At 45.9% G+C, this 26,225-nt stretch overlaps 2 protein-coding genes across 3 annotated transcripts in view; one reads left to right on the top strand and one right to left on the bottom strand.

The window, feature by feature from the left end:
- Positions 1 to 18,109, top strand: part of ERGIC3 (ERGIC and golgi 3) — a 28,588-nt gene extending 10,479 nt beyond the window's left edge. Inside the window, exons 8-14 of one of the 2 annotated variants that reach the window (XM_075721085.1) lie at positions 5,871 to 5,885; positions 9,371 to 9,402; positions 10,062 to 10,158; positions 11,879 to 11,943; positions 14,519 to 14,655; positions 15,612 to 15,667; positions 18,019 to 18,109. In XM_075721085.1, the coding sequence (XP_075577200.1) occupies positions 5,871 to 5,885; positions 9,371 to 9,402; positions 10,062 to 10,158; positions 11,879 to 11,943; positions 14,519 to 14,655; positions 15,612 to 15,667; positions 18,019 to 18,098 (482 nt within the window). In that variant the 3' untranslated portion in view covers positions 18,099 to 18,109. The remainder of the gene's footprint in view (positions 1 to 5,870; positions 5,886 to 9,370; positions 9,403 to 10,061; positions 10,159 to 11,878; positions 11,944 to 14,518; positions 14,656 to 15,611; positions 15,668 to 18,018) is intronic. The other variant, XM_075721084.1, reaches the window with a different exon arrangement.
- A 2,778-nt stretch (positions 18,110 to 20,887) lies between these two features.
- LOC104027344 (CMP-N-acetylneuraminate-beta-galactosamide-alpha-2,3-sialyltransferase 2-like) lies at positions 20,888 to 23,306 on the bottom strand. Its single transcript, XM_075721212.1, has 7 exons — positions 23,294 to 23,306; positions 22,920 to 23,186; positions 22,421 to 22,611; positions 21,962 to 22,141; positions 21,481 to 21,526; positions 21,177 to 21,296; positions 20,888 to 21,070 (listed from the first exon to the last, which is right to left on the bottom strand). Exons 2-7 carry the CDS (start codon positions 23,172 to 23,174, stop codon positions 20,903 to 20,905), a joined length of 960 nt encoding a protein of 319 aa, XP_075577327.1. The 5' UTR covers positions 23,175 to 23,186; positions 23,294 to 23,306; the 3' UTR covers positions 20,888 to 20,902.
- Between the last annotated feature and the right edge of the window lie 2,919 nt (positions 23,307 to 26,225).

Here is a 26,225-nt window from a genome sequence, read left to right as displayed (position 1 = left end):
TTAACAATCCAATCAAAATAATAATAGTGCTAGACCTATTTGACACAAAAAACTGTGATGACTGACAGTATTTTTGCTACTGCCTTCTATTCCCTACCAGTCTGAATCAGTAGAGAATAAGGGGGTGAAAAAGAATGTCAGTACTATGGAAAGATCATTCTATTGCACCACTCTCTTTGCCTCACATTGGAGTAGCTACACCACGTTTGTACAGCTGATGGTTAGACCTGAGTCCATACTTTTATTTTTTTGGTGCTATTCAAATACTGAAGCTAGCACACCAGCTTTTGTTTCTTGCACTATTACTCTCTCCTTCTCCTGAGGGTTATTGTTGTTTAATAGATCTTCAGCTAGGGAATCTGCACAGGAGTCTTCGTGACAGTGTGAAGGATCCTATTCAGAAGCATTTCGTAAATTTGACCGTAAATGTAATTCTGATCTGAGCTTCTGAACTTTTGTCATGTGTTTCATGTTAACATCTTCAAAATTGTAGCTTCTCTTCTGGGTAGAAGCAAGTTGAAATTGCTTTTTTCAGAAAGTAGAATAGGAAGTAAGAGGAGACACGGGGCTCACACACATGCAAACCAGAACCAGCACTGAATAAGGTGTAATTTTATTTCTGTTCAGTTATGTTAGCTTTAATTGTGCATAGCTCAATCTTTGTCCTTTTATTTTGTTTGAGTAGCTGCCTTAGGATAGATGTGACCCATAAGAAGTCTTATTTTTCAGGGATTATTCATTTCTTGTTTGGGCTTCCTTTCCATACACAGTTCTCTCTCCTTCCCTGTGTTTTTGTTCTCGCATACTGATATTTTGTCCCCAGAAATCATTTGCCTGAAAAAACACTTTATAGATTCTAAAACTCAGCATAAGGTGAGGTTTGACAGCACCAGCTGAATGTGAGAGGAATATAGGTAAAAGGCAGGGAGCGGACTTGGCCAGAGGAGTTCATCCCATTTCTCACATCCATGAACCTTGATTCTTTGTCTTTGACTTGGCAGAAGTCCTTCCATTAAGACAGAGAAGATCAGAGGTCCTTGTTTAGACTAGGAAAAACAATTGAAATTACATTCAAGTTTGCTAACATTAGCTAAACACGGCAGCCTAAATTCAGTTACTTTCCTAATCAGGAGAATGCTAATGAGTAGCCACCAAAATCAAATTATTAGCAATTGCTCCCCAACTTTTTTCATTTTTAAATACTGTATAAGTGGGTAAGCCTCATGAAAGATGCCCTTCTTGAGTTTACTGAATGTCAGGTTTTATTAGTTACAATCACATTTGGCGATTCTGAGTTATTTCTTGACAATATGGTATGTATGTGTCTTTTAATGCAGACATGTATATTGACTAACAGGAATCAAAGTTTTGAAGTAGGTACCCTGTAAATCTCATGCTCTTAAGAGATGCAAGTGCGTTATCTTGTCATAGGGTAACATCTGCTGAAATAGATTCAAACCATATTTCACTTATGGTTGGCATGCTAAATGTCCTGAGGGTTTTTCATAAAAAAATCAAGCTCCTAACATCTGAAGCTTTCTCAGCAAAATGCATTACCCAAATCTTATGTGACCCCAGACTTATTTCTTGAATATCCTTATACCGTGCTAATCTTTATGCCCCAAGGACCTCCGATGGTCTCCCGATAACAATTTTTTTTTTTTGCAAAGTAAGTGTTTGACATTTCACTTGTTTTGACACAAGTTCTCCTTCCTGTCTTTCTGCAATATTCATATGTCTGACGGAACCAGAAACACTGGAAATGCTGAAAAACCAAAACTATGTAATAAAAAAGTTTGTCAACTTGCAAGAAAAAAGTTATTTTGTCCTTTTTATTTTCTTTTGTTTCTGCCTGCATGAATGTTAAATCCATGTGAGATGATTTCACTTCCTTTATTGTTGTTTGTGTGGATGTTTTTCTGTGCTTGATGTAACTTGTTCTCATGTTCTTTTGATATTGGCTCCATATTTATACATTGTTCTGCACAGTCATTAAATACGTCTTTTGCATTCCTTTTGGTTTCTCCTAATCCCCAGGCCCTGAAGGAAATGTAATTTGGCAACTGAGGGAGGGTGTTTTTCTGTCTTTAGATAACTGAAGAGAAAGGTCTGGCTCTGCTGGGTTAATGCAATTTTTATGCATCCATATTCACATTTTCAGGATACCTAACTGGAAGACTCAAGAATTGATAAAGTTTGACCCCTATTGTATCTATAAAAGACAGACTTCTACTGTGCTTTCCGTCTTGGCAAGTTCATGAGTAAGGAGATGCTACATTATTCTCAGCTGACCATTGGAGGCTGGGTGCTTTATTACTAGAGGTACTTTCGCAGCATAGACTTTGTTCATATTTTATCTTAGTTTTCATCATTACTAGATGTTTTAGTGTGTGTTGCTATTCATTCCTCATCTCAGGTTGTCGAAACTGTTCTCTCTAGGAGAATTCACATGGCTGATCTTATGCCTTTGTGCCATCTATTAATTACCTTTAGTGTGTAAATATACTGCTTGTACTTCTTGGACAGATGCCTTGTTTGTCTTCGTATGCTGTGTTCTTGGAGAATCTGAGCTGAAACTTTGGGAATTTGCTTTTGAAGCAAGCAGCGACGCTGATTTTCATCTCAAGCTATTGGAAGCATTGAAAACTGGTCACTTTAAGCCTGTGCTGTGATGCTCCATCTTCAGTGTCAGAGAAGACCCCGACTCCTGAATGTCATACTGGCTGCAAATGGTCTTGTCTTGTTCCTCAGCTCATCTACGGTCCAGTTGCACTGAGAAATCCCAGGTTGTTAGCAGGAGGACTGAAGCACTTCCAAGCAGACTTTTTAACACTAAAACTAGTAGTCCTGGCTCTCCTGCGTCAAGGGAAAACCAGAGTCAACCATTATTGATGTTTATAGTCTTCTGCTCCAAGCAGCACAGCCTCAAGCACTGCTTATTCATTTGGTACTAGCTGAGATTGGGCTTGCTTCACTGTTGTCTGCTCCACAGGCTTTGAATCCTAAACTGAGATTTTATGTTCAGTTTATGCAGGGTGCTGCAGGTTTTGGTGAAGTTATCTCTTTCACTTGTGCCTCTGTAAGGACAGCCTCCAGCACCAGCTGTGCCTGTTTGTGATTCTGGATATCATAGCTGTTTTCTCTGCAGCAGTTCACACCTTCTCTCTTTCCTTCCTGTCTCAGAGAAAAGAGGAATGATTGAATGATCTGGCTTTTTAACCTCCTGAGGTTTGTGGTTCAGGCACTGCTGCCGTTTCTGTCCATACCTGTACGGTAGCAGCCATCTCCTGCTTCAGCTGTGGTGGTTGGCAGTGAGTTTCCAGCATACGGGAGAATCCTTAGTGATAGCTTCCTCAGGAGGGAAGATGATCGTCATATCGCTTCCTTCTTCCTTGCCATATTTCTTCTAGTCAAGGGGAAGCTGAGGCTTCTCATTCATCCTTTAGACTGTCTTTGGACCATTCTGTTGCTGAGGTGCCATCATCACTATTTTTTAGGGAAGACATTGCCCATCATGCTTTATTGACAGCCAGAGAGCTTTTCAGGATTCCTTTCTGTACTAGAGATTTGTTTGACAGCCAGAACCTATTTGAAGGCATCCTTGGACACGATGGATGACCCCTAATAGCCGCTCTTATTTTACATACATCTTAATGTTTTGAATGCTGAATTGCAAAAGGACATACAGTCTTTGACTGAAGACTGGTTGTCATTTTTTAGGTCCCTTGTCATCTTCTCATTGGTGGCTAAGAGCAAGTGATGCTAGTACTTTTTTCCTGTAGAGACTGCAGCCTCTTTCTCTGTTCCTTTCCTGGAGCCCTACTAGTTGTGGGGCTGATACTATTGCACAGGCCTTCTACAGGTACCAGTTCCTCATCGGAGCTCTTCTGCCCATCAACATTCTTGAAAAAAACTAATGTGGGACTCAATCTCCATCAGTCGAGGACACTGTTTCAGTGTGGAGGCGATCTGAATTCTCTGGTGGATCACCTGTACAGTATTCCTTCCATAGAGGGCATTTGTGTGAGCTCATTCTAACTTTTGTCCCTAAGTAGGGACAGATGCCAGGGAATTAACTGTTTTCATCCGTAAACTGAGTACTGGAGGCTGAGATTCTTATTTCATCTTCAGCATTGCTAAGGACTTTTCTTTTTATGTTGCTAAACTCCTTTTAAGAAGGCCAACAGCATCCTGGCCTGTATCAGGAATAGTGTGGCCAGCAGGAGCAGGGAGGTGATTGTCCCCCTGTACTCGGCACTGGTGAGGCCGCACCTGGAATGCTGTGTCCAGTTTTGGGCCCCTCACTACAAGAAAGACATTGAGATGCTGGAGCGTGTTCAGAGAAGGGCAACAAGGCTGGTGAAGGGTCTGGAGCACAGGGCTGATGGGGAGTGGCTGAGGGAGCTGGGGGTGTTCAGCCTGGAGAAGAGGAGGCTGAGGGGAGACCTGATCGCTCTCTACAACTCCCTGAAAGGAGGGGGCAGGGAGGGGGTGTTGGTCTCTTCTCCCAAGTAGTTAGGGATAGGACGAGAGGAAATGGGCTTAAGCTGCGCCAGGGGAGGTTTAGGTTGGAAATTAGGAAAAATTTCTTTACGGAAAAGGTAGTCAAGCATTGGAACAGGCTGCCCAGAGAGGTGGTGGACTCACCATCCCTGGAGGTGTTCAAAAAACGGGCAGAGGTGGCACTTGGGGACATGGTTTAGTCTAGTCTACCCTTGATTGGTTTAGAGTGGACTTGGCAGTGTAGGTTAATGGTTGGACTGGATGATCTTAAAGGGCTTTTCCAACCTAAACCATTCTATGATTCTGTGATTCTATGATTCTTTCAGAGTTTCGTTGTCTTGGTGCTGAAAGATGCAAGGTCTCACCCATTTCTGTGCAGATGGACAAACTGTTTTCAAGTTATATCAAATCTGTTTTGGAGACCACAAGCGTGACATTTCTATTTGTCACTGGGCTATATGTAATCCATCAGAGCGCAAGTCATACCAGTTGTTGGGAATGCCTAACATTTGTCAGGCAGCCACCTGGAGGCTCTCCATACCTTCCATACCTTCTCCACACCAAAAAACATGCTGTTGTAGAAGCACCACCAGGGAGGTAGCATTTGGCAAAGTGGATCGAAATTGCTGTGTGAAGGATTCAGAGGCCCATCTCTGACGAGGTGTAAGGCTATGACAGTCATTGGTTAGTCATGCGCAGTGTTCAATATATGTGAACGGTCTTTCCAAACAAACAAAAAGGGAGGTTACTTAACCTCCTTTGAGACAGGCTGTCCAAACATACATTTCCCCTGACCCCCCCCATCCTTCCAGCTATTCACCTTTGTTGGGATCTTGCAACAGAATGAACAAAAACAGCCTTGTGGTTTGCTGTCTTCTTTGTGCATCAGGCATGATGAAAGCAGCACAGGACTGATTAAGAACAAAAACTTGTTACCCAGCTTTGAATGTTAGTATGTTGTGAATGTAAACCTTGAGTGCACTTCTGGATAGCTTTGGTTGCTCCCAAAATGATCTTTCTGTTACCTTAAGACTGAAAAAGAATCTAAATAGAACCGGCATTGTTTTCTGGCATGCTGCTTTAGAGCTCACTTAACATATGGACATCCCACTGTATTTTTTCCTTTTAGTGATTAATTCCTGCATTTTTGTTTCTCTGTTACTCTTTAAATGATTGCTTGTCCATATATCAGTCCTTTGGCTAGCTAGGGAGTCATTTTATATGGTCTAGGAAGCACACTGGCAAAGCTGTTACTCTTCCCGTTTTTGGTATGACTTTTAAATGCTGCTCTATCTGAATCTCTGTATCTTTTCATTGTAAGGATCTGAATATTTCTCTTTACTCTCCTACTCTGCTCGTTTTTGCAGTGCACACTGTTGAGAGTAAGTGTTGCTGTATCCTTCCTTGCCCCGCCCCCCCCCCCCCCCCACCTGTTTACAGAACTAATGTAATTCCGGTTATTTGCTGTGCCCATAAACCTCCTTTGGGAGGAGCTGTTGATCTAGGCTGGGATTTGAGAAGATATCCTGAAAGCTAAAAGGAGAGCCATCCCAGGTCATTCTTCTGTGGTAAATGAGGTCACCAGATGGAAAAGGCTGAGAATCTTTGTCTTAAATGATTTTAATATATCAGTGTTGGAGGTAATGTGTTAGTGGGTTATTAGTTGGTCTGTGCAGATAATGTAATTGAAGGGGTCATGGTGACACATTAGAGAGACTTCTGCCTTTTGAAGTCAGATGGGATAATTATCTCATTTAATCTCATTTGTACAACAAGCTAGAGAACTTCTCCTGGGAATTCATGCACCAAGCCTGCTAATCTCAGCATACTTGTTAGGAGGTTTTCCAAGGGTTTGTAAGCCATTGGATTTTTGTAAAGGTAATCATGGTGATTACAGGTTGAGATGTGATGTTTTGACTCAGTAACATCTGGTAGAGGGCTCAGGCTCTCGGCTTTGCTTACTCCCTCCCCTAGCTGCAACATTTTCTGTGTTGCTCCCGGCCTCAATCCCCTCTACGCGATGTATCCTTATGCCACTCATAATCTTCCTGCCGCTGCGCTCCTGTAAGATATTTTCCTCCAGAAAATTCATCCCCAGTTTGAAAATTGGTGTCCTAGCTCACCTTGGAGCAGGGTGTTTGGGTAGCTGTGTCTTGGGTTTCTTGCAGTCTTAATGTGTTTATTGACAGAGTCCTGAGTGGCTGTAAGTGCTATTAACCCTGTTTTACAGGTAAAGGACTGAATTTCAGAGTCTAAGGAGGCTTTGTGTTGTTCAGGTCAGAAATGCAAGATGGGCCAAATTCTTCAGATAGACAGCAGTTCTTAAAACTGTGTTACTAAAACAGTAAAGAAAACTAGGTTATATAAAACCAGGCAGACTTCTTGACCAACTTAAGATGTTTTACAGGTCTCTATTTTACCTAGCTAGGCACTTAGCTGCAGTTACAGAAAGGAAGGAATGTGTTTATGTTTCTTTAGAAATAACAGTCTCTGGTCCTAGCTGACAGTCTGTTAAGATCTTCTGTTCTGTATCCTCATTCAGTTTCTTCCCTAAGCTGGCTAAATAGCCTGTTGTTTTATGTTAAGCAAACTATGGCTAGCTAAACATTTACCTGCAACCTAGAGTATGTACACATGTGCTTAGCATAATCCTCAGTGATCAGAGATAAATAAACCTGTGGTCTGGTGGAAGACTGTTTTAGAAACTGAACATATAAATCATGCCTTTTTGCAGAGATGTAAATCATCTATTGGAGGGGAGTTTTATAAAAACTAATTAGTTGGCGTTTTATCTGTAGAAGGCATAGCAGAGCACTGTGGGGAAATTTTGTTTTGGATAGCCATAACTGTTAAAACGGATCACGCATGATATAAATCTAGTATAACAGGTTAGTTAATGACTGGTCTTTCTCAAGTGCTGCCCTTGAATGTCTCTAGTACTGCGCTATTACTGTAAGATTTGTCAGCCTTACTAGTACTCAGCTCCCACTTCACATGCTAACGAATGTGACTGCCCAAGCCTTAAAGCTGATAAACACCATAATCCTGCGTAGGGTTCTAGGAGCACAGCTACCAGGAGGAGCATCCCTGTCCCTCCCTGTGCATCGCTACACTGCGCCAGCACGAGCGTTCGTGCAGCTGTATGATTAACCTTACTTTGGAGCTGCTCTGACTGGAGGAATAGCCTCACATAAAGCAATACTTTTATACTTTATACAATACTGTTTCAGCCTGTTATGTTCTCCGATGTGGCTCATGACCAAAAGGAGGGTGGGACAAGAATGAGCCATCAACAGAAAGATGGGGGGACAAAGACTTTTGTTGCTTTGGCAGTAGGTCCAGTTTAAATGCAGATCCACCAGAGCCAGAATTTCTGTAGAACTTTGTTATTAACTGAAGGTTTGCCTGCTGGTGTCTGTACAAAAGGCAGCTGGACTTGACACTTCACTGACAGCTAAGCCACTTAATCTTGACTTAAGTGCAAATAATACTACAGCATGAAACAGGGTGTTGCTGGTAACCGTTAAGAAAAATAGGGTAGCATAATCCCAAGGCCACTTCTGCCTTCTTTCCTTTCCCTGCCCACCATTTCACATCTATTTCCAAATTTTTAGTAGGAGTTTCTTTTTTAAAGCCAAATGAGTTCTGTGATCCAGTTGCCAGCACAGGCACACAAACCACTGTGCTAGTGGCAGTGATAGATCTGCACACTTGTCAGAGAAAGCAACAGGAGTATCTGAAGCCAGTGCAGCTCTGAGCTCTTTGTAATGCAGAACCATTGCCTTAATTCCAATGACTGCAGCCTTAGTGTCTGAGCATTGAACATTTTAACTGTGAAATGCAAGGGCCTCTCCCCAGATCAGAGTGTTAGGAGGAGTATAGTTTAGGCTTAGCATTTCCTTTTCTAACTGTACATTCTCTGTTTTACATGTATGTGTCTTTGGGTTTAGTAAGGGTTTTATATAGATACAAGCTTCTGGTGTTTTATTGAAAGATGTTAATTGAAAAAAAAATGAATTCACAGGACACTCATGTTAAGTAAATGAAATGTTTTAAAGGAGAGGCTAGTTTCAATCGGTTCTTTAGCTTTGCTGCTTGTCTGGTGCTAGGCTGTGTGTCAGAAACCCTTCAAGGGAGCAGCATTCCTAATCTTTGTTAATAATGTAGCAGCACTTGGTGACCTGACTCCATCAGGTCCTAAAATAATACCCCACAGTTTTTAAAGTGTGTTTTTCCCAAATCCTAGCACTGGTGACAGTCACCTTGGCCCCACTGGTGGTTTGCAAATACCCAGCTGAGGCCGTGCCTGCAAAGACTTTTCCTTTCCTTTCCCTGTGTGTTGTGTGGGCAGCCGTAAGAAGGCAGATAGGCAGAGCACTGAGAGTTGCTAAGATGATGATGATTTCTCTAGGGCACTTGCATGTGATACTAAGGCACGTGCTCTGCTCAGCTGTTATTAGTTTAGATCTGTTGTGCCTCTTTGTTTTACAGTAGTTAGAGGAGTTATGTGTATCAGGTAGTGACTGAGACGACAGTGAAGTTTTCCTTGCTTGCCCCTGGGATCTTGTTTTTGCCCTAGATTAAGAATACATTCAGGCGCTGACTGAAATACCTAATCTGAATTAACCCCAAATTACAGTTACTTTTCCTTCACTCTGGCAGTGGCTAGTCTACGTCAGGAGGGGAATTGCAGCAGTTTTATCTATTGCATGCCCTACTGCAAGCAAGAGAGAAACCCAGGCGATTTTCTTGCCATTTTAGATTGCGGTGGAAATGAGAGGAGTTCCCATATAAGCTAGAATAAGGTAAATAGATATGCATGTTATCACAGTCTGAACTATATTGTTAAACTATTTCTCTGTTACAGTTCACGATCTGCAGAGCTTTGGACTTGATAATGTAAGTGTTTCCAAGATAGTGTTCTAGTTCTCTTGGTCTATTTTCCTTCTGGATTTCCCTCCCTTTGCTGCACTGAGATCCTAGTGTACTGATCCTGGCCAGATTTGGCTTTATGAGTCTGAGCAGAACCTGGGACCTGCTTTCACACTGGGCTCTGAAGTATGTTCTGGGACATCTGCATGTTGCTTGGCAAGCCTGTTCCCCTCTTCCAGAGACTGCCTTGCTCCTTAATCTGTGCTTCCCAGTTTTCTAAGGTTGACATTTTCAGAACTGCTTCTGGATCTGTTGGAATTTACCTTCTGTTGGGAGGAAAGCAGATGATAGCCATACCTGTGCCACTGAGGCAGCTGACAGCATGGTGCTCCTATGGCAGGGAGAGGAGCGGGTGGGAGAGCCTGTTCTGTAGATGGGAGAGAAGGGCACCGGGATCTGGGGATTTCCAGCAGGAACAGGAGAAATTCCACATCTTGGGATCTCCCATGAATAAAAAAGAAGAGCAAGTGCTTTGGAGTTTGCTGTTAGGATGCGCTCAGTAAGGGAGGACCTGTCTCTGTTCCAGAGCCACACTCAGAAAAATATACAAATAATTAACTTTAGGCCCCTTACCTTGCCTCTTGGATGCTGTGTAGTTGTTTGAGTTATTAGCATTTCTGTTTCAGATCAATATGACGCACCATATCAAACATCTCTCATTTGGAAGGGATTATCCAGGCATTGTGAACCCTCTGGATGGGACAGACGTCACTGCCCATCAAGGTAAAAGCCAGCTGAGAGAAATCTCTTTTTAAGTGTCTGTATTAATAATGTTAGAAGAGAACAGGAGCAAGGTTCCCAGTCTTTCACAAGAACCCTGACAGTGTTGCGTAAAACGTGGACTCCTCCACCTTGTGCTCTTTCTGGAACAGCTGCCTCCATTCGTCTGGAACAAATCTGCCAACATGTTTTGATTCTGTGACCTTTCGGAAAGATCTCTCTTTTCAGTGTTCATGGACACACAGCAGCAGGTACAGCACATCAGTATTAAACGCCTACATCAGGTATAGTTCAGGGAGAGCCATGTCTAGCTACTGTGTGCAGTAGGAGATAACCAGAAGATGCAGGATAGAGAAAAAAGGCCTAATTGATAGTTGCTGGAGAGCCGTGGTGTCTGCCCGACCTTGATCTACCCAACAGTAACAGTTGAACAGCTGCAGTGAAGTTCAAATATTGCTGATCTTTTCTAGATAGCTCCAGTTTGCTGGCTTGAGAAGGAAAGGCAATTTTCTCTTCATGCTACTGCTGTTCAAACTATAATCTTGGTTTATTCACACAAGCCTGCTTGTGTGTGTTTTCCATGAAAGATCCTGACTGTACCACTTGGTATGCCACTGCAGAAATTAGTTATTTTTTTATTTATTTAACTCCGCTGAAGTTTGCAAAGTTTGTCTTTGCAGGTACTTGGAGTGCTGTTATATAATAAAGCTTGGAGAAGGAAGCCATTTGCTTTGAGATGGTGGTAGGATTCTTAATCCTACCTGAATCGGTTCTTTTAAATTTTCCACCATCGATTTTAATTCTTGTACCCAAATCAAAAGATGGTGCTTAAAATGAAATACAGAAAAACTAAAAGGTGTCATAATGCTCAATACGATCATGATGCTGAAGTTTTTCCGTGGAGTAACAAACTCTCTGAGAGGGGGCCCGTAGCTGGCTGGTAAAATTCCCTCTGTAGGCTGAAGTTTTCCATCCTGGGCCTCAGAGAACCAGTTGGCAAATTCTTGAGGAATTAGGATTTAAGGCGTGTTCCGGAAAAGAAGTGGGAGAAGTAGATTACAGGCCAAACTTATGTTTATTGCAGACCAGCTAAAGATACTATATATGAGAATTACTACTTCTGTAGAAATGGATGAATAATCTTCTCCTCTAGGGATTTGCATAGAAAATAGGTTTTCAAAGCGACTCCTCAAGAGAACTGAAGGGACAGGCTGGTCTGAGGCAGCAAGGAGTTCTCCTCCTATTTTTTTCTTTACTGATCCAGATCTTCCTTTTCATTTCCTGATAAGATGAAAACCATGCTTCTACAGGAATAAACTGTAGTATTAATTGAAGTTGGTATAGGATACTCATTTAGAGTATGTTTTCTTAGGACTATGCTGTTAAATATAAAGGTTTTCATGTGCTAGAACAAGAATTTTCAAGAAGTTGTACTGGTAAAACTATAGCAAGATAAGTGGTTTGTAGAAAGTTTTCCATTTAGTCAAGGTCAAAATGCCAGTAGTTTTGGTTTTGGTTGGAACAGGGACAAGATTCACTTTGGCAAAAGGAAAATTCGTGCCAGACATTAATGCTACTGTCCTTGAAAACCTCTGCTAGCTGTTGTGCAGAAAGATGTTCCCTGACAAGCTGAACAAAACCAATTTGTGTCTGCCTAACCTGTCGGGTAAGCTTTCCAGCTCTTTGCCAGTTACTAATTGTGTCTCTCTGCCTTTGCTTATAGCTTCCATGATGTTTCAGTATTTTGTCAAAGTGGTCCCCACGGTGTATATGAAAGTAGATGGTGAAGTAAGTACCTTTTTTCCCTTTTGCTTTGGCAAGTGAAAGCCCTCAGACTTTCTTCTCATATTCTGATGCTGACCATACCTGACCTCTTGGTGGAAGCAACACAATCTGTTTGACTTTCTTCATATAACCACCCCAGCAAGAATAACAATTTCTATGGTGTAATGTTATGTGTAATGTTGCAGCAGTGATGAAGCAGATTTCAGCCTCCTCCATCCCACCTAGATCGAAGTGACCATGACATTTTCATCATGTTCGGTCATGAATCCCTCCTAGTGCATGCTCAGGAGGAATCAAAGTAGGAAGGAGATCCTAAAAATGTTCTTTGGAGAATAGCCCAAGACCAGCTTGTCTACAATTTAGAAACTCCTTTTACCTCTGGAAGGGCAGAGTGGGTAGATTGCCAGCCCTGCTTTCAGAATATGTGCTTCTTTTGGGACAGGTAGGATAAACAAATTACCAAGGAGATACCAGGGTGAGACAAAGATCCTGAGAACAGAGACAAACTTATGCGCTCTTCTGAAACCAGCCTGAGGGAGCAGAAAGAACTGTGATTTCTTTCATTCATTTGGAAGCATTTATTTTGGTCACTGTCATTCTGCAGGGGATCTCAAGAACTATAGAGAATCTCTTTTTTAAAAAACAAAACAAAACAAACCTGTCAGTTATCATTATTTGGGCCCCCATAGTCTTAGGGCAGCAGAATGATGTAAGCTGTCATGTTTCTTTTGCAAAGAAAACACCAGTAGAGGCAGCAGCTCTACTGTTGTGCAGACTTCACCACCAGTGCTACCCAGTGTACTTATCTGACCCTGTGAGGAAGAGACAGGTGCCGCATGCCCCAGTACCTCTGTGAACATTCACATACAAGACGGCTTAGCTCCCTAGCTGAACCCAGGTTCTGGTTCTGTAGCTTTGACGCTGCATGGGTGGTCCATGCCCGGCTTCACTTTACCAGCAAACCAGTTTCCTCTGAGGTGAAACCCAAGTGGGGTTTTGGGGCTCGTTCAGTGCAAAGGCTGATCTACATGTGGATGGAATTATGCCAGAATTTGACTCCCTTGTCCTACGCAGTTTTATAACGCTGTGCAAACCCCACGACACTGGGAACCCTTACCACCTCAGGCTCTTCACCCAAACTTGTGCCACTCTCAGGCATGTACCACAGATCCTTGCAATCTGAACAACATTCTACTGCACATCCACACAACTTTCATGTTGCTTTAGGCACTCTGAAATGTAAATCACCATCAGATTATTAATGTCAGAGGCTGCGTAGGAACCACAAATCTGAGGAGCTGCATGGCCACAGTAGATACAATGCAGACATTCAAGCAAAGATAACCTCCTAGAGCAGTGTGGGCAGAGCAGTCTAACAGAATCCATTGGAAAGGTGGACGTAGTTTGGATTTCTTCATCTGCCCTAAAGATTGAAACTGTTTGCAAGACTCAGTTCTCATGTGATAAATACTTCTGTGGACCATTCTTTCTTCAATCCCCTGCCTAGAAAGGACCCATCTGTTTTTTCCTGGAAGTTGGGTGAAAGTTAGTTGCTGTGAGGTGATACCAGACCATGTTTGAAGCTCATTCTGCTTGGATTCAGGATGCCTCTGCAGTTCTGTGGATGACTGAAATTCCTGAAGTACAAAGGATAGTTAATCAGACCCCTATTCTTATGGCCACCTCGCAGTGCCATAAGCCACCATTGCTTCTGTTTCTCTTGATGAAGTCCCGCATTCTACTGTAGAGCTGTTGTTCAGTTTTCAAAGTACTTCTCCTGTCAAAAGAATTGCTTTTATTAGTCACCAGGAGAGGAATCCATGCAGACCATGATGCTTATACTTATGGTAACTATGGATCCAAGTGTGCTGCCAGATAAATACCAGGGGCTGTGTTATACATTCAGTACTTGGAACCCCCAAACATGGAATTTGGTAAAGAAACTGGATAGTGTCTTTCTCAGTTTGGAGTGTCAGATAGCTTATTAGGGATGATGGAACTTAATTTCATTTTACAGAAACCCAATTTAGTTGCTCTAAGAATAGGACTGGTATGAATAACATGTAGAAGAATTGCAGGGCGCAGGAGAATGCTGCAGGGTGATCTTCGTTTATATAAGGATGGGCAATCTGTGTCCTACTGCAGCCCTGACACTCTCCTGCCTCTATGTATTATTTCTTTTTTTTCTCACTCTTGAATATATATGGCTTTCTCACATTGGTGCTGTCTTCTGAAGCATACTTAGGTGGACTACATTTTGGTAAAGGATAATGTGGACTTGGGGTTGAGGTCAAGAGGGACAGCTTATGCCATTACTTGCCAGCAGGGACCAAAACAGTCGAGCCTGGGGACTAATGCATCACTCATTCTTTGGGCTATCTGGGGCTTTAACTGATAGCCTGTAGTAAAAATAGACTTGATCCTGATGGCGCTCTTTATGACCCTTTGTAACCACTGCCAGGCCCCCAACAAGTAAGTGGGCAGGGCTACATTGATATGGTTCACTGAACTCATGTTTTAGTAGTCTTTCCTATTCCTCATTAACAAAACAACATTCGCTGTGTTTGTTTCCTGCTAGGTGGTAAGGACTAACCAGTTTTCAGTTACACGACATGAGAAGATAGCCAACGGGCTACTAGGAGACCAGGGTCTGCCTGGTGTATTTGTGCTATATGAACTTTCGCCCATGATGGTGAAGCTGACAGAGAAACACAGGTAAGAGACATTTCAGTCTACTTCATTCACCCTCCATTGATGATGTCATTTTGCATAGCTTAAAACTCCATCCTCACTTAGACATGGCAGTGCAAATGCCTGAACGCCATCCGAAGCCCTTTCCCAGTCAGTGGAGAGGAAGAGGCACTCCCAGATGCCCTTCCTCTCAGTGTGAACATCTGAAAGGGATTGGTGTTTTTCTGATGTTACCTGAAGCATTTTAATCCAGTATCAAGATGGAGAAGGAAATTAGTGCAGTGAGCAGAAGTCTGATATAATGGTTCTCGGTTCAGACTCATTTCCTCAAAGTCTTTTTTAATGGGAAGACTAGATTTATATAGCATACCCATCTCCCGCCTACAGCAGCGCCCACACTGATTCGGCCTGGTTACTTACTCTGCATTTGCTATTGCTTTTCTGCATGTTGTAGTCAGTGTGGATCCTCTTTCTTCTTTCCAGGTCCTCCATTAATCACAGGCACATAATTGCAGGGAATGGAAAGGGTTGTAGCTGTCCAGTCTTTTAGGATCATAATGAGGGACAGCCTATTGTCCTTAAAATGTATTAACATGTGCCTAGGGAGTTAGTTTTTGTGTTACACTAGCCTGCTGTGCATTTGTCTGGGTAGGAATGGATAAAATCTTAGAGATTAAAAGTCCATCCTTTAGGTTTATAAATTCAGTACTTGCCTGCTAGGGTCGCCATTGTGCTCATTATAGCACACTGCTCTAATGCTACTCAGTGCTGCTGAGTAACAGTATCAGTGCCAAACTCCATTCTGTAGCCAACAGGTGTTATTTAATTGTCAAAGCTATTAATTGTCAGCTATTAATATTTATATAAGGCATACTTATGGGCTGTGATGAACATTATCATAATTATGAATTAATTTTTATTAATTAATTGTTATGTATCTGAGCTTATGCTGGTTGTTCAAATTCTTTTCCTCATTGTAGGTCCTTTACACACTTTCTCACGGGAGTTTGTGCCATCGTTGGAGGCATATTTACAGGTATTGCACCTTTCAATCTGTTTTCTTTCTAAAGTGTAAACATTTGTCATCTTACTCTTTCTAAAGTCTGTATGGCCGGTAATAAATCCCTGTTTGATGGGGAGAGATGATTTCAGCCTTCAGGAGGGGATCTAGTATGTTCTGCAGAGCCATGGGAATGGCATCAGATTGTAATTAGCAGTGCAGGCTTTCAAGTTGCTGTGGATGATGTAGACCTACTAAAATATTTCATTTGATGAAATATTTCATTTCATTATGATGTAGACCTATCGTAATATTTCATTTTGATGCTCTACAGGACATTTTGCTTTCAAATAATGCATTCTTTCACATACCATATGAATGCGTCTGTACTGCTTTCTTGGCCAGCTTGGGTCTGTAAGTAGATAGTTGCTTTCACATGGAACCAAAGCCAGTAAAAGCTGTGAACCCAGGTCACCATAGGCACAGCCATCTCAGAGGTCTCAGATTGTGTTCCCAGACATAGGAGCTCCAGGGAGTGCTCTGCAGGGACTAAAAGGAGCCTTCACAGCTAGACGGGGTCCTGTAAGGAGAGGCTGTTCCTGCAGAGCCATTTGGGTGTCTGGACTGCATTCTCAGTGCTGGTGGATGCAGCGGTAGAGAAAGTTAAGAAATCTAAAAGATCAAATTCAAGAATTGGCGAATACCAATACTATTAAATTTATAGGATTTCCTTTAGGAGCATGTGGAAGATGGTATCAAGGCAATTATGAGTTATTAAAAGAATTAGGACTCTACAGTTCCTGACAGGAAAAGGTTGCTCATCATTTATCAAATCAGGCATTATTTTCTTCAGTGGATATTGTACATATATTTGCTAGTCAAGCACGGACTGTTTTAAGATCTTAATGAATTGTAGTTGTATTACTTAATGAATTGTAAATAAACTGATTCTTTCTGTCTATCTATCTAAGGCGGGAGCTGGACCCCACAGGAGAGTGCCGAGGGCAACAAAATCTTAAGCGAAAGGGCGAGTGTGACACAATAGGGTTCCGATAGTATGTAGGAACAATAATGGGCTCGGAGTCATGACGTGTCATCTATCCTGCCAAAAGACATTAAATGCCAGTCTTTACCTAGGTGGATGGGCCACCTTTACTTAATCCAGAAAAGGAACATGTATAATTTTATGTATATTTGATAAATAGCCCTCACAGCTAGACGGGGTCTTGTAAGGAGAGGCTGTTCCTGCAGAGCCATCTGGGTGTCCGGACTTCATTCTCAGTGCTGGCTTCTACTTAATCAGTATCTGCTCAGCTCCATGCACATGGCAGAGCCCGGCCTTGCACTCCAGCTAATAACCCAGGGTGCTCTGAAACATAGTCAGAGATATTCACACGGCTGTGAAGGGCCAGCCTGGAGATCGGGTCAGCAGATCTTACTGGATCTGAGAAGCCAGCTACTGTATCACATACCTGTGTCACATAGTAGATGTCACAATGCTCAATTAACCTAATACTGTTAAACAGGATTTCTGTCTAATAAATTCGATCATATTCATTTCTATGATTGACTCAGGGAAAGGCTTTCAAAAATTATTTTCATGGCAAATGCAAGTGCCCTCTAGCACTGATTAGCTTTGACAGCCAGTTCGTGGTGGTTGCTGCCATATGCCATGGGCTCTCTATAAGGACAGATCAAATTAGCTGTGTAACAGTTTTTGTGTTACAGCATCAAATTGATTCCACAAATAGAGATCATTTCAGGGCAAAGCAACCACAAAAGACAGTAATCTGAAGTATTACTCAAAGACCAGATAGTAAGGCCAATAATACCATATTCTACAGTAATAAACAGAAGACCTAGTTCCCATTTTAGCTGCTACTCTTTATATAGTATTGAAATGTCTGTCTTTGTGTAGGGCCAAGTAATTGCTTACTTATTCCTTAGATTGAGATGTTGAATAAAAGAAAAAAGAACATGAAGCTTCATAAAGGCATTGAAAATAGTTTGCTCACTGGCACCCTGTGTTCCCTCCCTGGCAGGAGCTCAGGGTTCCTGCCCTGTGAAAGTTGCCTTGATGGGTACAGGGTTGTCTGGGTTTTGTGGTGCAGTAGACCCATTCTGAGCTTTTCTGTGGTCCCAGACAAGCACTGAATTAATAGGCTCCTTCAGTGCTGCAGAGATCTGGGGAGAATACTGCAGAAAGAGCTACAGGCATTGGTTTGTTTTGAGGTGAGGACCTTGTTCTTCTGAGCAGCAGCAGCTGTTTTCTGTCTGGGGGAGCTGGAATTCCTGTCCACTGACAGAAGGGTTTGTGTTTTCTTTCCCTGGGAGTTGTTTTCTCTTTGAGGCATGTCTGGCTTGATCCATCTGTTTTTACCTTTTAGTTGCAGGATTCATTGACTCCTTGATCTATCACTCAGCATGTGCCATCCAGAAGAAAATTGAACTTGGGAAGACAATATAAATAAGCAATGACCTCACTCCACAAAAAAAAACCAAACCAAAACTCTAAGGATAACTAAACAGATTTTTTGAAACACAAGTGATCTTCTGAGTGCACAAGAGAAGAGGTCTGGAATTACCAGATGGCCCTGACTGCTCTTACTTTACTGTCCCATCATTCTTTGTTTGGCATTAATTTGTGGATGGAACTGCTTGAATCTTGCTGCTATAAAGATTAGCCATCTTGTCTGGCTGTGCAGACCCTACTGTAAAAACCCTTTTGTGTTAGTCCATGTTCATCCAGGTCTGCTCCCCTCCCCAGAAGAGATGCTGGAGATACTGCATTCTCTTTGCCTCCAGCACTAATGTACTGTATGGATTGAAGTTGCCATCAAATAAGTTTTCTAGCAACACCATCTAGCTTTTTTAACTTTTCTTGAAAATGTTTCTGAGTGTGCTGATGCTGTATGCCAGAGACCTCTGTGAAAATGTGCTGAATCCCATGCGCTTTCTTTCCAGCTGTCCTGGGCAACGTGGTGAGACCTAGCACTTGGGAGGTGCTTACTGTACTGTGGGGCATTGCAGTTGCTCCAGATGGCTCTTCTTACAAAAGATGCAAGTTGATGTTTCAGCAAAAAAAGTGTTTGGAGTTTTAATTGATTTTTAAATTGGACTGTGTTTTTCACTTCCCCTCTGTTTATATTTTGAAATAAAGTCCATCCTCTGTGTGTTTTGATAAAGCATTTGGAAGAATAATTAAACTATTTGAAATAATCCTGGTACTGAATTGGAAATTATAATTAAAAAAAAACACAGCTGCATTACGGCAAAGTCTGTAGATATAATGATGATGATTTTTTTTTTTTCTTTTTAATGATCTACACAAGTGGGTAAAGTGCTGGGTATGTGAAATTATATTGGGAGAAATTTGAAAATAATGAGGAGAAATAAAATATTGTGGATTCCTGCCTCATTTTGAGGCAAAACAGACTCATTACTCTTAAATCTCAGCTTTGTATTTGCTTTGGTATTGACTCTAAACTTGGTCCAAGCAATTGGTCCAGCAGTGCACAGTGACTCTGACAGGCACAGGATCTGATAATGCAGAGAGAAAGCTGTAATTCATTATAATTCATTTGAAAGTAGTTTTTGTTTGGGGGGGGTGTTTTTATTAGTTGAACTTATCTACAAACCAGGGAGTATGAAAACCTGTTTTTTCAGTTGCAGAAAGAAGCAATTTGAGGTGTGGGTAAGGAGGCTGATTAATCTCCAAGCTAGAACACTGAAAAAAAATGGGTTTGTAAAAAAAAAAACATTTGAAACAAGGATGTTTAATAAATCCATTGGGTCAGGATCATATAGTATTACTACAATGTGAGCAAGGGGACATAGTATCTATTATGTTTTATCTGAAACAACAAGTGACCTGAACAGCTTCAATTGCTCAGCAGAGCACACAGCTTTGTACCTAAATTTGAAAGAATAGTCAGGAGGGGGGAAGATGAATGGAAATAATGTAGCAAGAGTTTAACCCACAGTTGCCAGCTAATTGTCTTTCTTTAATAAGAATGCCAATTACTTGTAAACCTCAGAAAAACATTGGAGAACATTGCACAGAGCACTGCTTAGCACCTAGAGAAAATAGAGGGAAGGTAAGTGCAAGACTTGTACTCAGTGTGGGACGCTGGATATAATGGAGAAGAGAAACAGAAGACACATACAGAAATGGAGATTCTACCTGGAGAGGCAGAAAAATCAATGAAGCTAATAGTTATGTAATACAGGCTTCTGCTATAAAATGGAAGCTTATGAGTAGGAGAGACCTGGTGATTTAATAGACTGAAAGGCTAAGTGACTAACAGCCATGGAAAAGCTGAGTGATTCAAGGATGTTTGTTTTTGTGATTTGAAAGTAGGAAAACCCTGCTCTGGAGGACCAAAAAAAAAAAAAAAAAAAAAAACCCAACAAACCACCCCCCACCCCCCCCCACCCCCCCCCAAAAAAAAAAAAACAAACCCAAAAACCACACCCAAAAAACCTCCACACACAAACCTTCTTTGTGGAGGTCAGTCTCCAGGGTCTGCAATCTTGTTCTGCAGGTTCGGGCTGAGATAGTGAGCTGTCTTTTCAAAGCAGTAAGGGCTCAAAAAGTAAAGCAAATGTTGATAATAGTCAGTCACGTGTGTTTTCAAAGTTTATTCAATGTAAGATCATTTCAACTGTACTTGATGCTGTCATCTTCTAACTTGGCATGCTTGACTTTTTTTTTTTTTTTTTTTTCCCTTCTTACTCTTCTTTGATACAATTATTAAAATATTTCCTTAGTTATAAAAAGACAGCAAGAGAAGATGCCCCCCCCCCCCCCCCCGCCCGAAGAACAACTACAGCCCTCCCCCCCCCAAAGCCATCAGTGGATGGAAATGTCGGCTCCATCATGTGGACAGCCACGTTTGAGCGGCTGCTGCCACCACTGCAGCGGCTGCAGCGGCGCGCACAGCAGCCCGTGGGCTCTACGCCCACTTCCAGCCCCACCATCTCCCCTTCCTCTCTCCTAGCCAGCATGGACAGAGCCATGCCCACCCTGTGTCCAGCCAAATGCAACGTCCCTGGTGCCATGGGAGTGTCACCTCCTGGCACCCACAGTGCTCAGCTGCACAAGCAGCACTGAGACTCCAGGGATCGCAGGGTCTGTGAGCCTGGGCACATGGCTGCGCTGGGCAGGGGTGGGGGGGGTGAAGCAAGCTGAAGAGCCGAGGCAGCTGCCAGCAGTGCAGGGGGCTACCAGTTCCTGCGCTAATGGCCTGGCTTCAGTCTCTTGCAAATGCATCATTTGTGGAATAAAATCCTGCCTTCAGCTGCCAGTCTCTCAATGAGGCTGAATTCGACATCAGCATCATGGACTCTTGTCCTGCGAAAGGCTCCAGACCAGCGGTTTTTCTCCCAGTAGTGGTGCCAGTTCCCTTCACGGTCTGCTCCGAAGCCAAACACAGACACCTGCGCACGTGCAAGAGCCATCACTGTACAGGTGCTCGGTCAGCCTGAGCGCGTGCAGACCAGTGGTGGTGCAGCAGCAGCACCTGGTCCCACGGGCAGTGCTCACCTGCTGGCAGGCGTGCAGTGCGAAGAGCAGGGCCGTGAAGCCGGTGGAGGGGTACCGCCCGTGATGCTGTGTCCAGTTGTCATGGATGTACTTGAGGAAAGCTGGGCTCAGGATCAGCACCTGAGTGGGAAGTAGAGGAGCCATCAACTGCTCACCGTGCTGCGAATGGGACAGCCAGCCCCTGCCGTTGTCCCTCCTGCTCACCAGCTCTGCCTGCACCCCACTGAAAAACAAGCCTGGTCGCTGCCCAGAGGAGCCCTGCCTGCCCAGGTCCTCCTGCAGCAGGAGCCTGCCAAGCCCTTACCTTGTTTCTGTCAGCTTTGATGAACCGGTTCACTCTCACGTATGTGCTGCAAAAGCCAGAGGACAGCAGTGAGCGTGGGGCACTCCCACTGCCAGGAGCGCTCCTGTAGATGCAGCCGGTTTGCAGAGGGTGGCTGTGTCCACCAGCACCTGGCCCCGTGGCACCCCCAGCCCTTTGGGCTCGCCCAGCAGTGTGCCCTGGCCTGGCTCTGCGAAGGGACACGTGAAGAGCATGGCCCCACAGTGGGGACAGCCACCATCCCACCCGTGGGGGTTATGGGACTGCAGGATGCCTGAACCCTATGGGGACAGGTCAGTGCCCACTTCACAAACTGCATTGCAGAGGGATGCCAGAACCTGTGCCCAGGGGCCTTCAGCCTCCCAGGACCGCAGTGCCAGGGCCTCAGTGAGGCACCAGGGTCACCCCATGCCATCCCCTGGGTCTCCAGCACAAGAGCTGCCATCCCCCAAAGCCAACGCACTGTGTGAGCTCTCCAGTGGAGAAGGCGCTGGCCACCCACTGCAGGTCCAGTGGCTTGAAGGGGACGAGGACAAGGTGGACACCGGGCCCGAGGTTCACCGCGCTCTCTGGGTACATGAAATGATGTGTTGTTCTCACGCCAACATCCCGCTCAAAGCCAGCAATCTTTGCTCTGTTCATCCTAGGGGACAGTGGGAAGGCACGTCCCGAAATGAAGGTGCAGGCCACGCTGGTCCCACCAGGCAGGGACACCAGGTCACCCTGCCCAGCAGCAAAGAGGGGACATGGGCAATACAGGGCCAGTGTGTGCCCCAGGGTGGGGAGGCGGCAGGGAGCAGGGCCAGCAGTCCCCTGCCATCACAGGGCTTGTGCTGGCAGATTTCACAGGGTGGCTGGGGGCTGGGGCACGCCAGGGTCCCGGGGAGACAAGGGAGGGCCCAAGCCCCTTCAGGTCACCCACCTCAGCACCCAGTCGTGGGCATCGATCCGCAGTCCATGGCCAGACCCCCTCAGCCACCCCGAGTTTCCCACGACCGCACAAGTCCTGCAGCGAGACGAGTCCCACATGCCACTGGTCAGCGGTGGGAGGACAGTGAAGAGCCGTTGAATTATGGCCTCGAGCTGGATGCCACGTGGAGGACCCTGCAGGGTCTGGGGGAGCAAGGGCAGCAACAGGCAGCATCAGCCTCCCCTGCCAGTACCCCTAAAGGGGGGGGGGGGGAACGACAGAGCCCCACTCCTCCCAGTGCAGCCCTGGGAAAGGCACAGAAATACCCAGTGGGATATTAGGAAAAGGGTACGGGACAGCCCAGAGAGTTGGGGGTGGTGGTGACCTGGGGTTCCTGCAACCCCCTTCATCCCCATCGCATCTGTCTGACTTGAACTTGGCCCTGCCCCACTGCAAACATATTTGGGGAGCCCAGGAAGAGCCCTGAGCTCCTGCCCGTGTCCCCACTCACCAGCCACCACTGAACCACATCGGCGGAGAGCTCATGGGCTGTGCCCGTCAGCAGAGGCCCCATGGCCGTGTTGTAGCGGGCGTTGAACCATGCAGAGCCGTTGGCGCTGGCGGTGCAACGGGCAGCAGGGGTGTTGAGGAGGGAGGGAGCCCAAGGGAAGGGGCCAAGGCCATCTGTGGGGGCTCGGAAACATTGCCACAGGACCAGCAGCAGGCACAAAGCCAGCACCACCCGTGTGCGCCTCTGGCACAGCATCCCTCATGCCACCTGCAGTGAGATGTCACAGAGACCAGTGGCAGTGGCACCACAGGACCCCCCCTCCCACCCATCCTTCCTGCCCAGACTCCTGGGACACCCCTTGGCTGCTCACCAACCCTGCAAGGACCTGAAATAGCCTGGTACGCTTCCTTTTCAGACCGTTCAATGGCTTTAGTGCTGCAGTCTGCTTCTGGCACTGCTGCAGGTACTTAGGTCCGGGCAGGGCCAGCTAGCAGCACATGCTGTATGAGGAGCTGCTCTCTGCCTGCAACGCTTCTGGGGTCTGCAAATTGACCTGCGAACAAGTAGCACAGTATCGTTGCCCTGGCCACGAGCCAAACCCCAGCTCCCCTCTGGAGCGGCAACTGCCTGCCCACAAAGCAGCTCCTCCGCTGCCAGGAGCCCTGCTGCCTCCTCCCCACGCACGCCCGGGTTGCAGAGCAGCCGCTGGGCAGCGGAGCCCTGCAGCCTCTGCTGCCACCGAGCCCACGCAGGCGCCATGCAGCCGGTGACGCGCTCCCTCCCCAGCAGCCCTGGGGTTTTGCAGTTTCAAGGGCACCGAATCATTGCCAGGAGGAAGGAGCAGGGGGTACTGACTGCCATCTGCGTGCATGAACCTTCCTTAAATACCCATATTTAAGTGACATTTCTGTTCTCCAGCTAAAAGCACTCATGTAGACCTAGTCAGAGGGAAAAGGGTTTTCTCATCCTCAGGAAGTTCACGAAGTGCTCAGCCTCTCGGGACCTGGCTCCCGTGGGCCAAAGTGAAAGTGAGGAGCAAGGATGTAGGGGCAGCTGCCATCCCAGGGTCAGAAGCAACTGCAGCAGGTTTGCAGGGGGGGGTGGTGGTGGTGTGTGTCCCCTCTGTACTGGGAAAGCTGAAGGAGAGAAACCCCCTCCTGGCCTCACAGGAGCACCCTGTGCTTCCCCCAGAACCCTGTGTGCTGATGTGGAGGCCACGGATCAGCACCACCTTAATTTCTCACATTAACCATTTTGCGTGGCTCCTTCAGCACAGACTTACCTGCTTGCCATGGTATCCAACCAGCTGCACTTAAATCTGACCTGCAGGACACGCACCTGACAGCAAAACTGCTGCTCCTTGGGGGGGGTCTGAGCAACAAGCACAGACGAGAGTTTGGGGCAGGGGGATTTGGACAATCCCAGGTGGCCGCAGTGGGTTGTCCTCCCCTGCAAGCCTGCCCTTTCAAAAAGCAACTGAACTGTCGCTTCTGCTTGAGGGGAAGCACAAACAAGCCACCACCAGAGTGCCGGAAATGATGATGTGGATGCTCCCGAGCAGGAAGTGGCCACAAAACGGCAGCTCTTCACCCTGCAAGCTTGGGGGTACCCCAAAGGCCCCCGAGGCTTTCCCTCCTGGCAGCCACGGATCCCCGTGACTTAGGCTTTTGCCCTCCTGCAGCAGTCACAAGCATCTGCTGTGATGGAGGCAAAGAGCATCCAGCTGACGTGCCAGTCAGGCCTGGAGCAAGCGGTCCCCCAGGCTGGTTCAGGCACTTGTGGAGCCACGGGGATTATTAAGCCACAGCCCGTGGAGGGGGCAAGCTGACTGGTGGCTGCGTGGCCGGTGCCAGCAGCTCCATTAAGCCCAGAGTCAGGGGACTCAGGCAGTGCAGTTAATATTTCATGAAGCTTTTTGCAGTTGCCCGCCACCAGGGAGGGCAGGGCTCTGGACAGGCGGGGTCGAGCAGCCCTGTCTCCCTGCCTGCGCCCATGTGCAGACCCTGCTCCGTGGACAGGATGTCTTCACCTGAAACACCCCGCCGGGCCCTGCGCCCAGAGGTGCCCTTGCCTTGGGGTTCCCAGCCCAGCACCACTGGCCACAAGCCACCATGCTGCAGCCATGCGGCCGCTGCACCCGGCTGCACCCAGTGGCCACAGACCTGTCCCCATCCCTGCTCAGCCCCAAGGGATGCCACCAGGAGCTCCCCAGCCCCACAGCCAGGAAAGACGCCCTCATGGTGTTGTGACCCCCAGTCCCCAGCCAGCTGTCCCTGGGGCCCCTCACCTCCTCAGAGGAAGCGCTGCTAAGCAGGGCCAGGCAAAGGTGATGTTCCCGGGTTCAGTGGCCTCGCCAGTGCTTGTTGCAAGCTGCAACAACTGGTACAGGAAGAGGAAGTGTTGCACCATGACGTGGAGAAGAACAAAGTGTCACGCTGAGAGTCACAGTGAAATGAGGGCTGCCATCCCTTCTCCAGTGCTGCCCACCACCCTGGTGTCCCAGCACAGTCCTCCCATGCAGCCCAGCACTGTGGCAGCCACCAGTCCCACTGGAGCCAGATGCCCTGGCCATGTTCCCAGGGCCAAATCAGGAAATTCATCGTTGTAATGTTCCTCTGAGGCTGGGAGAAGCTGCCTGGAGTGGACCTGCCCTCCTGCCCCTACGGGTCCCACTGGGATGGCTCAACTTGTGCTGACGCTGACACCAGTAACACAGAGGTCTCAATAACCTCGTGCATCCAGCACCTCACCGGCTGATTTCTTTTGCTCCCCTGGATGAGATTTTGGCTCAGAGAGGACATAGGAAGACTGTGAAATATGCCTCAGCAACTGGAAAAACACAGCCAGTGGAGAAAAGCCACTGAATTGTGAGTAATTTTATCCGAGGGGAGGTCAGCCCTCTTTGCCCTGATGCCTGCGAGGAGATTTGGTGCCTGAGGGAGAGTGGCGAAAAGGAAGGATCTAGAAACTCAAGCTAGAACAGCCCTGCAAAATACAGAGCACCAAAGAGCCGGTATTTATTGGCGGCAGGCTCAAAGGGCCTCTCCAACATTGCTGGGGGCAGGGCCAGGCACTGAAGGAGCAATGCCCTGAGCTGCCATAGAGCACATTTTCTGGAGCACAAACAGTGAAACCTGCGTGGGAGGACTTAGGGACAGCATAGGCTCGAGATGGTGCTGGCTCTACAGCACTCGTTTGCATTTCCAAGCTCCCAGCGTGCTCAGCCCTCAGCAGATGGCCCTTTCCCAGGGATGTGCATTCCAGCACAGCTCCACTTGCAGCTTCAGAGCCCTGCGGGGCACAGCG

Source organism: Pelecanus crispus, chromosome 14, assembly GCF_030463565.1.
Source record: "Pelecanus crispus isolate bPelCri1 chromosome 14, bPelCri1.pri, whole genome shotgun sequence".
In the NCBI taxonomy this organism is placed as follows: domain Eukaryota; kingdom Metazoa; phylum Chordata; class Aves; order Pelecaniformes; family Pelecanidae; genus Pelecanus; species Pelecanus crispus.
Note: the sequence above shows the minus strand (reverse complement) of the source record. Positions and strands in the feature narration are given on the sequence as shown.

Excerpts from the sequence above, each read along its gene's own strand:
- LOC104027344 (XM_075721212.1), bottom strand. The coding sequence starts at position 23,174 with ATGCTGTGCCAGAGGCGCACACGGGTGGTGCTGGCTTTGTGCCTGCTG. Across the intron at positions 22,612-22,919 it reads ATGTGGTTCAGTGGTGGCTG|ACCCTGCAGGGTCCTCCACG; the intron begins GTGAGTGGGGAC and ends TTGCTCCCCCAG. Across the intron at positions 21,297-21,480 it reads TCAAAGCTGACAGAAACAAG|GTGCTGATCCTGAGCCCAGC; the intron begins GTAAGGGCTTGG and ends CTTCCCACTCAG.